At 31.3% G+C, this 15,667-nt stretch overlaps 1 protein-coding gene across 1 annotated transcript in view; it reads left to right on the top strand.

Moving 5' to 3' along the window:
• LOC124368202 (cathepsin L-like proteinase) overlaps positions 1-9,207 on the top strand; it is a 42,823-nt gene extending 33,616 nt beyond the window's left edge. The window contains exons 7-11 of the mRNA XM_046825481.1: positions 100-326; positions 1,577-1,677; positions 3,266-3,397; positions 6,236-6,422; positions 8,900-9,207. Coding sequence (XP_046681437.1) covers positions 100-326; positions 1,577-1,677; positions 3,266-3,397; positions 6,236-6,422; positions 8,900-9,078 — 826 coding nt within the window. The 3' untranslated portion in view covers positions 9,079-9,207. The remainder of the gene's footprint in view (positions 1-99; positions 327-1,576; positions 1,678-3,265; positions 3,398-6,235; positions 6,423-8,899) is intronic.
• The last annotated feature ends 6,460 nt before the right edge of the window (positions 9,208-15,667 follow it).

Here is a 15,667-nt window from a genome sequence, read left to right as displayed (position 1 = left end):
TTAGATTTATATCACCTGGCCTGAATTAAATATATTCAGATGGTGATAAACATTGATGAACATGATTACATTTATTTATTATTATTTTTATATCTACAGATTTATAACATCCACAAACCGAGCCAATCTGAGTTACTCATTGGGCGTGAACCATCTCGTGGACTACACGCCTGAAGAGCTCAAGACACTCACTGCTTGCTCATCCACAAGCCGCTTCTTTGACAGTGATGTACCATTTGAGGAAATTGGCAATGAGACATTAGATAGTGTATCAGTACCTGGTTCATGGGACTGGCGAAACAGAGGAGCTGTCACACCAGTCAAAGGTTAGTTACTGATTATCCAGTTATTGAATCAAAACTGTACTTAGACCTAAAAGGACCTTTGTGGTTGCTATTAAAATAGAATTTTCAGGATGTAAGGTTGATGGTAGGGACTGCCCCCTATCGAGATCTCATATTTTCTATGTACTATTTTTCCCTAATATCTGTACATTTGCCGTTAGTGATGTGCCGCTTTCTGCACATCCATCAGATGTGACACAACAGTTTCTGCTGTACCTAGTTTAGGTTCAACAGGAAGGTATGAGCTATCCAGAAGTGAACCCTCTTGGGGCTTCCAAATATTACAATAAAAACTTGATTAATGAAACCAACAACAATCCCTAAAAATATAGTTTTTGACCATTCACTGCAATTTATCCATTGAATGGGGCGCTGTATCTAGAAATGCATACAGAAATACTGCTTGATTCGGTATGAATTATTCTGTGGTTGATATATTGGAATATTTACAATCAGTATTTATGTAAAACCTTAAAAATGGCTAAATGTAAAATAATTTTTGTATGTAGGGAAAATATATTGTGTGTGTTACATTTGTCCAAAAAGAGTTTAAAATAATATATACATTATTGAGAATTAATTTATTGGTTACTAATATCAACAGAATTGTGTGCTATAGAATTGCAACAGTGTGATAACAAGGTTAAGCTATAATTTCTTCATAAATTTGATTGCATGTTTATTCTTTTTCATTACTACAGGTAATATATAGGTTAGTATGTTCTTTTTATAGAGACAGATAGAAATGAAATTTTTTTGGAGCATGCATATTGCAATACTGATTATGAAATTTAAATAATCCTTTTGATATTATCACATTGCAAAGAAAATTACTCTGTATCCACCACTGTATTATTTTACTAACGTTAATAAATTACATTACTAACGTTAATGAACCATTTAACATATTTTGATTTTTTTGATGGTAGTTTTAGACAAACCATCACTTAGTACTCTAAAAAGATTTTCTATTGAGAGTTCTGTTTTTCCTATCACAAGAGAAAAGGCAAATGTAGGAAATTCTATTCTTTCAGATAATTTTACTGGCTCCTTTCATTTCTTATTTTGATAATTTTCCGTAAAGTAATGTATTGTATTAAACAATTTTAGCACAGTATATTTATTCTTCCTTTTGTTGTTTTTATATACTGTAGTGTAAACTAGTTTTAAGTTATTGTTTTGTCTATGCTTTCCATACTATAATTAAGTATTTACACTAATTTTTATTACAGATCAGGGCAACTGTGGCTCTTGTTGGAGTTTCAGTGGTACTGGAACTATTGAAGGGGGCTACTTTGTCAAGACCAGACGCCTGTTTACACTTTCTGAGCAGGTCTGTCATTGCCATTACATAACAAAATAAGTTTTATAATCTTCTGAAATATATGCACCAGTTAATGGTTAATTAATGTAGTAAATATATATATATATATATATATATATACTAGAAATTCACCGCGGCTTCGCACACAATTTCCTGTTGAAAAACAGTACACTATATTCACATATTCTTTTTCTATCACATTCTAAACATTCCTGAGATAATTGATAGTCGTGAGCCTCTTGGGCGTATTATGTACCATATTCCCTGCCTCTATCTTTCGTGGTTTATGCTTTGATAAGTTATTCAGTGCAATTCATCTATAGAGATGAACCTCGATAAACTAATTAGGTTATAAAGAATCAAATTCGGTATGTTAAAATAAGTTTTCTGTCTAAGACATTTCTAGTATTATTGTGGAGTTTGCCTTATGGTCGGAACAAGAAAATGTATCAAAGAAACCCAATTTTGATCATATAGCATCTTCTCTCGGCTCTTTTCATTTACCTTCGATCTAACTAAATTTGATTACCATTTACCTTCAATCTAACTAAATTTGATTACCTTATGTGCAAACACTTACGGCTTTGTGCAATGAGGTGTTTTATAACAGCGTTAAATAATATTTTCATTGCATTATATAGTTTATCGACCATTGGTGCAATCTAAACTGAAAATTAGGCAATAACTTCTTCTATGCAATCTGCATTACACTACTGATCAAGCACTTTACAATGATAATTTTCTAAATATTAAATGTTTCTGCCTCTTTGACGAACTTCAGCTGACAGTATTAACAGCTGTTAAGTATCAGTTCACTTTGTATTATGTGCCGTAGCGCAGTCTGCCGGATCCAATGTGAAACACTCCAAAATCAACAACTACTTACAAATGAAAGTTTAATTAAAAATACATTTTCCAATGGACCAAATTTTGAGTCTAAACCATTCTAGAATTCCATTGAAAACACACACAAAATTTCATCAAAATCGGTTCAGTCGTTTAGGAAGAATTCAGTCACATACACACAAACACAAGAAATATATATATATATATATATATATATATATATATATATATATAAAGATATATATAAAGATATATATATATCAAATTCAAGAGATGTAACATGAGTTTTTCATAATGACTTGTACTAGTTTATACATTTACATAGACATTTTGCTAACGCCTTTTTTTAAAACAGTTCATTTATGATTGATACATTTTCAGTAGAATCTATATTGTTTGGATATTAGGCATGCATCTGTCTGTAAAACCAATCTTGATAATTGAAAATATTGAGTAATATTAAGTATAAACTCTTTAGTGCCAGAAACTGTTTAGATATCTTGTAAGATTTCAAGACTTCGATCAGTTTGAAAATGCTAAGTAATATGCAAGTCAATTAAGTTTTGTTATAGCAAAAAATCTTGGTATTAATTAATCTTAAAAACTAATCATTTATTTTCAATCTAATATTTACAATAAAAGACTGTATGAATTCGTTCTCTCTTTTGAATGTGGCAGAAGAGGTTTCTTTTTAGTTTTTTGCTTTGACACTAAACTTCTTCACTTACGATGGATTTTTGTTCAAATTTAGGCTCTAATTGATTGTTCATGGAACTTTGGAAACAGAGGTTGTAATGGAGGATTTATGGAGTCTACCTTCAAATGGGTCATGTGGAATGGAGGCATTCCATTGGCCCAAGCTTATGGACCATACCTTGCAAAGGTAGCTATAATTTTTGTTCATAATTTGTTTAACATATTTTTATTTATATATTTACTTTCTGTTAAATGTTAGGTTTTGTTACCTGTTCATTTTTCTTCCATGCAGATTATTATAAATTTGCCTGTTGTGATTTGTTTAAAGCCTAAGGAAGGTTTTGTGTAATCTGCAACTCTGTTGCTATTTAAACCCAGGACATCATTCATTTGGTCACCTGCATAACAGAAATAGCAAAATAGAAAATAATAAATATGCAGACAGTAAGGTTTGGTTTAGCATGTTCTCTAAGTACAATCATGACAGAGCAAATAATTTTTGTGCATCAATCTTTATTAGAATTGAATTACACTATTACCACTTCACAAATATGTATACTCGTATTTTTATTCAGTGAATGCCTTGTCTCCCTTTCAGACCATGCATTTATTCTTGTAATCAACCAAAAAGAAATTTATGATATCTTTATGTGTGTGTTATTATGACAATTCCAAAAGTACCAAATAAAATATTTTACAACTCTATTCTTTATTTTATCTTTTAGTAAGGCCTGATTCCTCACTAAGCCAGTGCCGCCGTTGCCGCATCAGCTGGTGCAAATGGTCCGGCGAGAGGTGCAATGCGGCAGCGACGGTGACTGAAAACAGTAGGGTAGACTGAATAGTCAAAGGGCGCTTGCTGTACAATCTTGCTCGTAAACCAAAACATACTTAATGCAATTCATTTTCTAACCTTTTGGTTCGTAAGACAGTACTGTATCAGGTATATTTTACGCTGTAAATTTAACAGTTGGCAACAAGCAGTGTTGTTGGCAACTCTGTCTGTCAAATAGATCTTATATGATTGATGTTCATTAATTGTTTAGCGTTATTGTGTTTTTAACGAGTCATGCTTATTCCTAGATTTAGTTCTATGTTAATAGTTATTTGTATTTGCTTTCCCATGAAGGAAGGGCCAAGAAACGGTGTGATCAGTAGTATGAGACGTGTTACAAACATCAGAAAAAAATTCAGGCAGACCAAACCAATGAAAACGAAGTCATCCTTACAAGCCGTGATAGATTTAATGTAGAACATATTACATTGTTTTTAAGTATTTACATTGTTTCAAGTCAGCTTTACTGAATCGCAAAAAACGTTAATGACGTTATTAAATATAAGTTCTCAGTTTTTAACAATCTATCATCATCTTCAGTTGAAACTATTATTGATTGTGCTGAAAAACTTAAATCTTTTTATGAAAATGATCTAGAAAAATCATCTCTGAATGAGCGCATACAATTCTCTGATCTTCTAAATAGTGGTGGTGTTAAGGACAACCCCTTATTGATGATAAAGCTCATAAGAGAACAAAATCTCCAATTGACATTTCCCAACATAGATGTAGCTCTTCATTTATATTTGTGCACAGCTATTTCAAACTGCTCAGCAGAACATTCAGTTTCTGTCATAAAAACATAAAATATTGCCTGGAACCAGAATGAATGAAGATAAATTACTCGTTGGCTCTTCTACACTCCAAGAGTGAACTTTTTAATGGTGATCAAATAAAAGCTAAAGACTTAATAAAGGAGTTTGCAGTGGTTAAAAGTAGGAGGAAAACAATAAAAGGAAATATAATAAAAACCATTGATACGTTACTTTATTTTTGTAAATTTTTCTTTTTATTCAAGTATTTTAATAATAATGTATTTTTTAGTTTATAACTGTATAGACCTTTTCAAATGTAGTTAAAGTCTAAACAAATAACTCTGTGTTTCTATGAACACCCATTTATAGAATCGGTAGATTTAGATTTTATTTAAAAAATTACTTTGGCACAAATGTGGCATGTTTCAAGGGAGTAGTCAGATTAGTGCCTAAGGACAAAGTATGTATAAATCCATCCCTGTACAAGTTAGCGCAGTGACCTGTAACATTATCTTTTTTTAAGAAAGTAGAGTGATAATCCAACTTTTACATTTTAAAGCATTTTTATTTGTTTGCCAAGATATCTTTCATTGTTTCATTGAAAGGTCTTTGACCTCTTTAATGGAATTGAACCTTTGCAGAATCTTATTTAATATCATTGGGGAAATTAAATTTAAAAAGTAATAGATGAAGTAAAAAAGAATACACTTGTTCATTTATCTGTATATAATCAATACAATTTAAAAATTTGTTGTTGATTTTCTCCAATATTTCATACTGAAGTGCTGTTTAGTGTATTAAATTACCATGTAGGTTAAAATTACAATTTAAGATTCTATGATAGTTTGAGCTTAAAGTTACACATATTCTAAATTTGAGTTTTTTTAAGTTGTTTAAGGTGCTTAAGTCAGCATGAATGGCAGCCATCTTGATTTTATTCCTATAAGAACAATGTTAAACTTCAAATACTGTTAAGACTTTACTCTTAGTCATTGAATTAAAAGAAGATTATATATTTTAAAGATATAAGTAATAAGTAACTAAACTCATTTTAGTTTTTACTATATGTTTTTGGTTATTCAGAAAATAAATGTCAAACATTGTTATACATTCTTATATTAATATTTTAAAGTGTACACTTAAAAAAAAATTTAATGAGCGTTGAATGCGTAGTAGTTGTATCTTTAAAATTAGGCTTTTTTCATAACTTTTTTACTAAAAATAAAGGCACAAAAGTGTTTGAAGTTTAAATTTGTTCTTAGGGGTAAAATTTATTAGGGTTATCTCAATAAAGTTTGTTTCTTATGAAAATTTTAGAAGAATATTTGACTTTGACTTTGATTTTGATATAACGACAATAACATGACAGCTGTTATATGAGCAAGGACCACTTCCATATTTCAAAAGTTGAGTTTATGAGTATTTTCTAATGCAGCAAAACTACTGTCACATGAGGAAAGGGATACAAGGGGTGAGGATCAGAACCTATGGTCGTGTCAGGAAGCTGTGCCCTATCTGTCTGAAACACGCTCTGGTCACCTATGGCCCCGTCTCTATCACCATGCACTCTAATAACGCCTTCATGTACTACAAGCGAGGAGTCTTCAATGACAATAGCTGCCGTGAGTGGTTTTCCTTTTACAGATTAATGTCCTTACTTTTAAAATCTGCAGGTTATGATACTGCATGCCTGTAATGCTGTCTTCATTTTTGTATTTTTATAAAATTACATTATTAATTGTTCTAAATTTTTTCAGTTATCGAACTTTATCTGGTTATGAGTTAAGTGTGTTTAATTGTTTAATAGCCTGCAACATAACAAGAAAAGAAATATGTACCATCTTTTTCCATTTTGTTTGGTAATATAACAGTAAATTTTACGCATTTGTTCTACAAATAGTCACATATATACATTGTTTATTTAGAAATAATACAGTATATACTAACAAGTTTTGTTAAAAACTAGCATACATTCCATTTGTACGTTGTTTTTATTTTGTAAACATTATTAATTTCTGGTGTCTCTTAATACGTTTCATATTTCTGAATTGAAGATTACTCTTGTTTGCGTCTAACACTACTCTCTTTTTATAGAAAAGCTGTAAGCTGTGATATCCATTACCACCAAAGACCTTTGTTGTCTTTTAATTGTTGGTGATTTTAACATCATTATTCAGAAGTTCCACTAATCTCTTTAGTTTATTGATCTCAATAATAGTTTTAATTGTCTCACCACTTTTCATGATAAGAACTGATATATACACTTTTAACAGATTTTCTTGATCATGGCAACAAGGCAAACTCAACATTGGTGTCGAATATATCATTCATTCAAGTGCTCATACAAGTGCAAAGGCTACGAAATTTCGTGCAAAGCCATGGGTAACCTGGAATCACAAAATAATACACCAGACACTAAATTTAATTTTTTTAATTACATAAAATCATCGAAGGATATTGCGTTCATTTTTCACTCCACCATATTGTATCATAAATGCTTTCATTACAAAAGCTAAGAACTTTGATTTTGGGGTTTCTTCATATAGGTCTAAAATAGTTCCAATGTTACTGAAATTGTTGGAACTATTTAATCAAATACATGGAATGTTAGATGCAGTGTAATGCAGAGGAATTGTGGGCAAAGCTACAGGTAAGTGCTAGTATTTTTACAAAACAAAGCTCCTTTATAGCCGGGCTTTTTCCATAAAAATTTAAATTATGAGAGTAGTGCAAAATTGGTTGCGTGTTTAGGAGTCTACAGACCACCATGTGCAAATCTAGATGATGCCATGGACATACTAGCAGATGAATTGGAGAAAGTCTCTGCTACAAACAAGCACATAGTAATAGTAGGTGATATAAATATAGACACCCTGAAAGAAAACATTATAAGACTGGCTCTAACTTCAACAAGAATCAATTTTGAAACATCAATGTCAATTGACTGCATTTGCACAAACATGTCCACTCAGCTTGTGCAGACATTTATCTTGCATTGCTCACCAACTTTATTTACACAGTTCTGTTGTTCAACTTAATGAATTTCATATGAAACACGTGGTTAGTCTTTTAACAGTTGAAAATATATTATATCATTATTATTTATCAAATCAAACAATTTATATTCAGTAAAGTTTATGAGTCTTAATAGTTAACATTTTTATTTATCACTAAACTTCAAATTTTACTTAAAAACATGTGCTTCTTAAATATAAGCCACACACACACATGTATACATTACCGTTGCTCAAACCAGAGGAGGAGAAGGACAAGACTGAAATTTCTCCAACAAACGTTGAGGCCCATAAAACGGGGGTCACACACAGGAAATCAACAGAAGTCGTTAGTTCTTCAGCCTCCAACCCAAACCGATATGTTTAAATTAAATGTATGTATAACATCCATTTTTCGCTTTATCAGCTGCCCTCGGTTCACGTCTACAGATTATACGTAAATTTCCGCTTACTGAAATTGGGAAAATTATAGTTTATGCACCTAAATATCTTGTTATAAGAATAATATAATTGAGATTCATTATATCTCCTTAATATTAAAAACAATTAATATGCACATTAATATTATAATGGCCTTGATTCAGCATTTGAAAAAATTGGCTATACAATTTAGAGATATGTTGTAATAGGAACATAATGTATGATAATGTATGAACCTGAATTCCTCAGTAAATGTTTTTATCATGTTTTTTTTTATTTTTGAAATAATTAAAAATGTCACTATGTCACAATCTATACAAGCACATTTAGAAACCTTTAACCACTAAAGAATGGTCTGTCTTGTAATTTTATCATTTAGTTCTCAGTGTAAACATTCCTTAGTTCAAATCCTGTAAAAGTTTACCTTAAAATGTTATAAGATTTAAGCAAAATATGCTTCTGTTATAGATGATTACAAAGAAAAATACTATTCTACATTGGTCAGATTCTATAGTAGTCAATTAACGAAATTAATACCTCACAATCATTTTTGTTGCAGTACCAATGGTTTCTATGAGTTCTAACCTATTTAAAGCATGCATATATTTGCTTTTGCCAAATTTACTAATTGTGCTTTCCTAATTAATTTAATTTATATGTTACAGCAAAAAATCAATTAAACCATGCTATTTTGGTTGTTGGATATGGCAACCTCTTTGGGACGGATTACTGGTTGATCAAGAACTCTTGGAGTAATCGATGGGGCATCGGTGGCTACGCCCTCATGGGTATTAACGGAAACATTTGTGGGGTCATGCAAGACCCCTTGGTTGTCTTGTTTTAGTTCTTAAATTTATGAGCACATTTTAATTTTAATTGCTATTCTTAACATTTTATGTTTTATAGATTATGTGTCAAAGAATATTAATTTAGTCAGTTGTATTGAATGCAATAAATGTGGGTCATATTGAAATTTCTTCATTTCTTTCATTACTTTGTTCTATTAACTTTTCTAACTGCTATGCAATAAAATAATGAAACCTTAATCCTAGTACTGTGGAGAAGGTAGCAGATGTATGTTTATATTTTTATTGCTGTACTACAGCAGAGGCATCTGAGCTGTCTTTAGACTAAATAGTGATCTGCATTCTTAGTTCACACTATATCACAATGATATTGGTACCAATAAAATGAGGAGATTTTAGTTTATATACTTTGCTATAATTTGTGTCTGTAGATGCAATATAATGTCCACAGTAAATAGTTCTGAAGGGATGTGAAGGAATAAGAGTAGAATTAAAGTTCAAAATTACTTTGTAATGTAGGCATGATGGGAAGGGTTGATTCAATGTGAATGTTGAGTTCAGCTTCTTTTCACCTTCCGCTTAGTGTAAATTTGGTAATGCATCATATTGTACTCAATTGTATATCTGATAAAACAATGAGGACATCTCTTAATATAAAATACACTTGATTTAGTAGTCTAAGTGTCTCTGAAGTCAAATACATGCAAAAAGCAATGACAATAGGTCATTCGAAAAGGATTAATTTTGATAGGTAGCGCACCTAAATTAAATCGGTTGTGAACAAACATGAGAATCTTTGATTTACTAAGAATACAAGCATAAAATAGGCTTACCATTTGCAATAATATGCAAAAACATCTTTGCTGTTATTCCCCCTATGGTGTAATAGGTTTGCTTTATATTTGTCATTTAGTATTAAAGTGATGCTATAATAAATTGACTGTTGAACAATCAGACTGCAGTGTGCTCAGAATTACTGTATCATATTTATTTTTAATCCCAGATTTCATGAGCACGTTACAGATCTTTTCAGCAGTTTCATTTATAAAACTTCAAGAACTACACCAATTCCATATTCTGTCTATCCTATATTCAGTTATCAAAACTAAAACTCCTATTGATCTTTCCGATCATTTAAATTTTATCTCTGATATTAGTAAACAAGCTATAAAAAGGGTAATCACTTTGCTATTAATTCCAATGCATATATCAAAATTTTTAATATTGGTCATTTGTTGTTCAGGCTTGTTGCCTGAGGAACGTCTTGATGACATGAGAAATATCGAGTGTTGTGCATGTGTTGGGGGGACAGGTCGGTGACCTGATACAGGGGAGTCTGTGAGAATGTGACTGGTGGTGGTGCTTGCAGCGTGTATAAGATCAGCTCGTCTGTTAGAGTGGTTGTATATGATTTTGATCTTTTTCTACCCCACTAACTCCAACAGTCCTCATCCACAGTAGACTAGACCTGTCGGATCTTCTCTTGCTCCCCAATAAATCGACATTTACGGTTAATGATACACCGCTCCTGGACATCCATAGAATTGTTCTTATTTTTGTAACACATAGGTTTTGCTGTACGCAGTGTGGGTTCAACTCAAAAGTATAAACCAACCAGAAGTGAACCCTCATAGAAACATGTACATTGATATGTTGTATATTTCTTATTGAAACAAAAATATTGTTGGCAGAGCACTAGTGAAGCCTATCACTCTAGGGACTGGAAAATTTGTATTTCTCTCTATCTGTCTGTCTGTCTATCTGTCCGCACGATATCTTGAAATCAAACTGACGTAAACACTTGAAATTTTGCATGAAGTTTCATTTTAATAATATGAGATCAATGATGATGACTGTCAGTCACTCCATGAGATTTGGCAAGCAAATATTTTTACATTGGTCTTATGGGTAACCATGATGGCAACGAGAAAATAGTAAATAAATATATTTGGAAACAAACTGTGTACAATCATATGAGATTTGATAAGTGACATTTTTATTCATAGCGTATAAAGAAAATGTAATAGACTAGAGTTAATGTCAAAAATCCGTGACAATATTTCACTTCAACACACTCTTGTGTTTTAGTAACCCTCACTAGCCTACCAGAACTTTTATTATTTGAACACTGCTATAAAATCTGTTGTACTAAACAAAAATGTGAATGTATCTTGTTGCAAGATATCTCGAGAAAGATTTTATTTCTAGACTTTAAATTTGGCATTACACTTCATTTCTATATAGACAAGTTCTATGATAGTGCATGTCTAACCAAGGGATTTGGCTGAGTGTCATTGACACCTATCACTCAGTAAGCCGACACAATTTCTGTTTTTTCTGCTGTTTTTTAAAAATTTGAATAGAAAATGAATTTTTAAAACAAGACAAATTCAACAGGCCTTCCAGTCACTTTTGGTTTGTCTTTAACTTTCTAATCTTATAAATAAAAATTAATTAGTAAATCTTTTGCTAAGCGCTAATTTTGAAAATAGCTGCGCCAATTAGGGTAATTTTTTTACAATATTTGTTGGAGTCCAATGAAGGTTTTTATAGAGAGAAAAATTTTAAAAGTTTCCTGGAATATTTTAGAATTTGGAATAGTAATATTATAATAATGAAACACAATCCAAATTGAACTGACAGTAAACAGATGTTGACATTTCAGCTGAAGTTTACCAAAGAGAACGTTTGTTTACATTTAAATTTTAGAAAATACTAAGTACACAGTGCTTGTTGAGTAGTATTATGAAGGTTACAAAGACAAAGTTACTATCTAATTTTTACCAGTGATCAATTTAAACTATCTAATGAATTGGAACTACTATTTAAATGTTATTATAAAACCCATGTTGATGTACAAAACTGTGAATGTTTGCATGTAAAGTACACGAAACTGGTTGGTCCTTTGATATATTGTATATTTATACTGTGATTTCTGGAAAAACAGGGGAATGGACACATATATGCCTCAACAACCCATTCTTTTCTAGAATACAGTCCGAAAAACAACAAGAATTCTATCACGCTTATTATAAACGAAAATTTAAAAATTTGGAATGAACATAGATGCAAGAATTTTTGATTCTATCTCTTATCCCTTTCACTACCAATTTTTATTTTTTTAAATTTTGTTATAATCTTGTTCCTTTTATTAAATTATAACATGTAATTTTTTTAAATTTTTTATTTTAATATTTACTATTTTTATGACCATTTTTTTTTATGGGACACATATGTCCCAGTGGTATTTAATAATGGGACATATTTGTCCCAATGGTATAGGTAAATAATAATCACTGTTTTGCAAAATATAAGTTTATTATTGTTTTGTGCAAAACATTGTTAATATTACAAAATTAAGATTTGTTTTCTGTTTAGTTACAATTTATAAATGATACTTTGAAAAACAGTCCTTACAAAGAGGTATATTACATTTGTTCTCTTTTCGACTTTATTTTCAAATCAACTTTTGCACCTCCTTCTGGTGGTCCCTTCAACTGGTAAATGTGAGCCAACATTTACCATGTATTTTGCCCTTTTTGATGGTCTCCCACAGCTCATTCTTCTTTTCACTGATGTTTTTTTCCGTCCTTCACACAACAGCTGCTCAGCTAGTGGAACAACAAATGACAGTAAAGAGGTTTTTTTATGTTGAATCTCTTCATATAAAATCCAAGCATTTACAACAGAAGTTAGCAAGAGCTTATAAAATACCTTCTTCCACCACTTCTTAGATTTTCTGTCAAAATCATAGATACTATCTTTCTGATCGGAAAGATCTACACCGCCCATGATTTCGTTATAGAAAGCAGTTGATTCAGGACATGGGACTAGTTTTTTCTCGCCATTTTTTTGCATTCGCTGAACATTTGTAACAGTATCCTTGTGGAAATTGCTGACCACAAATTCTTTTGAATCCTTCCACCTAGATCATTCCCCAAAAAGTCGAACTCTCCCTTTTCCAGCATTTTATCAATGTGTGGCATGTTTTTTCTATTACTAATACAGGTAGCAACACAAGGGTGGCTGATGGTATTCAGTATGTTTACAGAAGTAAAAAACCAATCAAACGATAGTGCAACGTTTTCTTTATCGCCTCGAATGCTAGACGAAAGTTTTTCTATAACTCTTTCGCCTAGAGTACCATCGACATTCTCCGTCTCCTTCCCAGCATAAACATTCAAATCATAACAGTACCCAATCTCAGCGTCACACCTTTCCCACAGTTTGATGCCTCTTTTTATTGGTTTTAAAGGTAAATATTGTTTGAGGGAAGATCTTCCCTTGAACTTTGCCATAGACTCATCTATGCTTTGATAACTTGCTTCACTTCTTGCTTTACGAAAGGTAAATTTCAAACATGATATAATTTCATCGATATGTCAACATGTCTTTGAAGCATTATCGGGTTGCTCAGGCAAATTGAAATACATTTTAGAAATTAATAGCTGAAATTGTTGCCTTGAAATAGCAAGTTTGATTGCTTTATTACCCATTGAGTCATGAGTTGACCAATAATCTGAGAGGCCATCTACCTATGGTTGTAGCACATGACCAGAATACATCCCACTAAAAGCATAATATCATATAAAATTTGCCATTTCTACTTTTATTTTTATTTTTTTCTGTAACAAGTCTAGTCTCTGGTTAGTGCAGTGAGAAATAAACATGAATAGGCTTTTAGGAAAAACTTGAAAGAAAATTTCCTGTTCGCTTGAACCTCAATCAACATTTGCTAGTATTATTGGACGCCTTTTTTCAGGTTTCTTTTTTCTTGGTAGAAAAGTATCACTTATCTTTCTCCATGTCACAGAAGTTACATTATTACATGTTACTGATGCAGCAGGAAGGACTGATGATGCTGCTGGTAACTCAAGAGATTGCATCCTCCAACTCATGATCAGAAAAGGGTACATCCTGCTCACTATCAGAATTGTCTGTCGGAATATATTCCGTATCATTGTCACTATCGTAGTTCGCTGATTTCAGAAGGAAACTCATTCAGTTCCTTGTCAATTTCACTTGAGCCTAAATTGTCACCCATATTAATTCCTATACCAATGGGATATATTTGTCCCACTGCCCTCTACCATTGGGACATTTGTGTCCCGTGAAACAATTGCAAATTGAGTTCACTGAAAAATTGGTAAAAACTTATACCAAATATAAAAACTACTTATATGACCAACGTGAACACCAAGTCTAACTCACTAATGAATTAAATAACACGTTTAAACATAGTAGACAATTATTTACTAACATTACATGACCATAACCTCAAACAACGCATGTTTTTGCAACAATATGGCCAGTATAAAAAAGCTGTTGCTAGCAAAGTTCAAGCTGTGGAGCAGCTGGTTGCCAACCTAACAAAAACTAAATACCCCACTTACATAAAAACACTTAAATTTACCTTTATTTTCATACAAATTATCATTTATATTTTTTCTGTTTTGTCTGGGACATATGTGTCCCAGTAGTAGTGAAAGGGTTATACCAGAAGAAGAACACAAGTGACCAAAGTAGTCTTATTAAGCTTATGTATGCATATATTTTCTTGATTGGGGTAAACAATGTAAATAAAATATATCACTAGAAATATCACAGACCGGAAATACGCGAAGGTGCTTTTCATGTAAGTTAGCTTCTGAAACCTATATGTGTATATATTTTTTTTATTGATGCACAACGCGGACTCTACTATGGAAGTGTAAATAAATTAGACAAGAAGTGAATGGATGAATGGCTGGAATAGACACATTTGACCAACGTATAAATCTTCTGTAGGTATTATTACAGTTTTGTTTTGAAAAGTTAATATAAAAACATATTATATTATTATAACACATTCATATTATTTTATGTTTGCTTATAAAAGATTAATAAATAACTAAAGGAGTTTATACCACATATGTACACACACAGAGGAATCCATACAATAAGAAAAACATACACCCATACAATTTTTATAACTCAATAAACATATATAAGTCAATAGATTTTAAAATTAAGATAAACTAGCAACCTATTTTAGAGTTAAAATTAACATAAAACAATTTATCATACATATAAGATAGAAATACATAAACTATTGTAAAATTGAATCATCAGACAAAATAAAGTAATTTCTTTAGACCAAATACCACAGAATACATTAAATCTTAATATCAAAAACAAGGAGATTGTTATACAAAGTAAGTTTACAACACCAGCTGGTGACTACAATAATGGAATTTATTCTCTTGAATGAGGACTTAATATGAGATTGACAAGAACCTTTATGCATCAAGAAATTTATTTAAAAAAAAAAAAACAAAGTTAATGAACATTTGAGTTATTAAAGACAGTCATACATTTTATTATTTGTGTTGAATTGGTTAATCTCGATTTTTGTAAAAGAACAGAAAAGATATTTACTAGATGATGAACACTTGAATATAGGATGGCAACCAGAACTCTCAGATCTTCAAGGATTACCAGATTAAATCACACCTAAACCGACAAGGATGATTGGAAGATGAATAAGTGTCAATGGAACACACAAAGTAAAACTGGACTTGAACTCAAGTAAGATCTACCCAATTTATGATTCCAAATCTTTCAAAATTCAAACCTTTTCTCTTTTGT

This window comes from Homalodisca vitripennis, chromosome 1 (assembly GCF_021130785.1).
Source record: "Homalodisca vitripennis isolate AUS2020 chromosome 1, UT_GWSS_2.1, whole genome shotgun sequence".
NCBI classification, from domain to species: domain Eukaryota; kingdom Metazoa; phylum Arthropoda; class Insecta; order Hemiptera; family Cicadellidae; genus Homalodisca; species Homalodisca vitripennis.
This window is presented reverse-complemented; position numbering and strand designations above follow the sequence as displayed.